The 2,706-nt window shown below is 34.0% G+C and overlaps 1 protein-coding gene across 1 annotated transcript; it reads left to right on the top strand.

The window, feature by feature from the left end:
* The first annotated feature begins 1,031 nt into the window (after positions 1-1,031).
* Positions 1,032-1,992, top strand: LOC145222352 (uncharacterized). Its single transcript, XM_080088455.1, has one exon. The coding sequence runs from the start codon at positions 1,069-1,071 to the stop codon at positions 1,924-1,926; it is 858 nt and encodes a 285-aa protein (XP_079944581.1). The 5' UTR covers positions 1,032-1,068; the 3' UTR covers positions 1,927-1,992.
* Positions 1,993-2,706: the final 714 nt, after the last annotated feature.

The raw sequence follows: 2,706 nt of genomic DNA, 5'->3' as shown, positions 1-2,706 counted from the left end.
CTTGAAACATCTCTGTAGCAATTTTTTTCTCGCAAAGTATTAAAACTAAGTAAAATGCAATACATCAGGTGTAGAATTGCTTAACAACTAATTGTGTATTCAGTTTCTGCATCATTTGTGGTTGGTGTTTCAACTTACTTTGTGATCAGGATTGTTTTTCAAACTTGTGGTCTTACAGCACCGCTTCCCAACCGGTGGGTCGCAGCCCAGTGGTGGGTCGCAACTTACTTTCTGGAAGCTTTTTAAACTAATACCATACCAATAATACAGTTACACAGTTCGTGTGAACCTACTTTCAACTATTTTTCTCAAGAATATAATAGTACTCACCAAAAAAGCCGCACAAGATTTCACGTTAAACAAAGCTTTTTTTACACAAACAAACTGTAATTGTCGCATCACAACAGTACTTGTACTAGTTGTAAAATCTTGATGCTAAAACGTTCTTCTTAAGCTTTATTTGGTCTTTGTGTAGCTACAAAATGGATAGTTTTTTTTAAAAAAAAGCAAAGTGAAGAAAATCAAAAACAAAATCCAGGAAAGTTGTAGTGATCTCATCATATCAAATCACCAAGCTCAGGCTTCACATTAACAGAAGTGTTGCTTGGATGGTTATTATTTTTCTGTCTCAATTTTAGTTTTTTTACCATTGTGATTTTGTCGCAACATTAAACAGTGGTCCGCTAAAAAAAAATTTTTTTTAAAGTGGGCTGCGAGCTGAAAAAGGTTGAGAAGCACTGTGTTATAGTATATAAAAGTTAACAGAGATACAAAACCCTAAAAAATTATGTTGTTTTAATTAGAAAGTACTGTACAATCTGGTGGCAAGTCATTATTGACAAAAAAACTAACTATAAGGTGACATATCTTTGTTTCAAACATACAAATAAACAGCTTTGCAGCATAGAGTTTTTGCAAAATATTCTTGTTGATTTTTAGTGTGCAACTGAAAGATTTGGTTTTATAGCACAAATCAATAGCCCAACGACCTTTTCTAATGTGTGTTATATAAAATACAGTGCACAACAACAACATTACCAAAATCCATTGTTTTTCAGAAAATATAAAATGCTGCAAAAGCTGGTTGGTAAATTGAAACCTAATCCCAATGAGGGATCAATCCTTATAATAAAAGACTCTGCAACCATTCCAGACTTTAGTTTGTTGTATTCAATGTTTTTTAACAAAGCAGCATTGTACAAATCAAGTCATGTCATTCTTTTCGAACATACAGAAGAGGATTTTTTTAAAGTTAATAAGGGCATAATACCATACCAGGTTACTGTTCATGAATGTTACCATTACCAGTACATGACAAAGTTACAGCTTCAAGTAAAGCTTCAAAGAATATTTTGTTCTTTTCCTGCAGAGGAGATCATTATTTGCTTTGACTCTCTTAATCCTTGGATACAAGTTGCCAGTGCATCATCTGTAATTCAAACTTTGTGTCAACTTCAAAACCTTCCATGTTCCATAGAAATATTAGCTGTAATTCATACTGATTTAATTTCTGAGAGTGTCAACTTACAATTTTCCAAAATTGTTGGTACCACTTTGTGCATGGACAAAAAACCTTCATTAGATCTGGACACATCCAAGTTAGTCTGCAATGGAAAAAGCCTAAAACCTTCTGGAAAGATTTTATTTTTCATAGAATCATTTTTAGTGTCTACAGATTTTAAACTAGAGACAAAAACTTGCTTGTCACAGAGCACCACACAAATATCACAGCAAAATGAAAAAAATGTAGCTTCACCCCCCTGTATTGCAACATTTGATATTTCAACAAAGCAGGAAGAAATATTGCAAAAGAATTTACTTGTGTTGCCCTATACAAAAATGAATGAATCTGGTAGCATTATATATGAAGCAGACTATGATGATGATTTGGACTATGATGATCCAGATGAAGATCTGGAGTTTTAATATATATTTGTTAATGTAGTTTTAGTTGCTATCTTTTGTTTGTGAATACAAATATCATCATATGAAGGCTATGGTTTACTATTAGGTTGCCAAGTTGTATAGAATGATAATTAGGTGACTACTAATGTTTACCAGTGCAAAAGTTCAAATGAGAAACATCCTGTTTTTGTTCAATAGAAACAAATCCTGTCTTTTTTCTTTTTCGAAAACGGGAGAAATGCGTATCGAATACGCTTAAACGCTCCATGTAAAAATGCTTAATGTTATCAAAAGAAACACGCTTTTGTAGAAACTAAAAACTGAACTCTCAACGTATAATTTATTTTTTGTGTGTTCTTCCATTGGAAAATAAAATTATCTGGCAGCGTTTCTTTTCCTGACAAGCCCTCCTCTCCTAATACTGCAGTGCTCTTCTCGGGCCCTCTTGAATGCTTCATCCAACATTTCGCTCTCAGTTGTGTTTTATTCACAGTGCACCTGACTGCATATCTCCAACCCGTAATCTGTTTTGCAAACGTAGCTTTTAACATATCGTAGGTCTCCTTTTCTGTGCTATTCAGAATACACCTTGCCGTTGATGAATCGGACACCATTCCTAGAAATTATAGCGACCGGTCACTTGCTAGATCTAATCCTTAAGTGAATTCCGTTTGTGCACAATTATATCCGTCAGGACTTTGTATTAGTAAGAGTTGGAGTTAATTATCTTATACATCAGCGATTTCCAAACTGGGGTCCGTACAGCAGTTTTACAGGGTCCGCAATGAGAATTAGTGTTTA

This window comes from Phallusia mammillata, chromosome 4 (assembly GCF_965637545.1).
Source record: "Phallusia mammillata chromosome 4, kaPhaMamm4.hap1.1, whole genome shotgun sequence".
Classification (NCBI taxonomy): Eukaryota; Metazoa; Chordata; class Ascidiacea; order Phlebobranchia; family Ascidiidae; genus Phallusia; species Phallusia mammillata.
This window is presented reverse-complemented; position numbering and strand designations above follow the sequence as displayed.

Bases quoted from the DNA above. Each gene is read 5' to 3' on its own strand.
- LOC145222352 (XM_080088455.1), top strand. From the start codon at position 1,069: ATGCTGCAAAAGCTGGTTGGTAAATTGAAACCTAATCCCAATGAGGGA.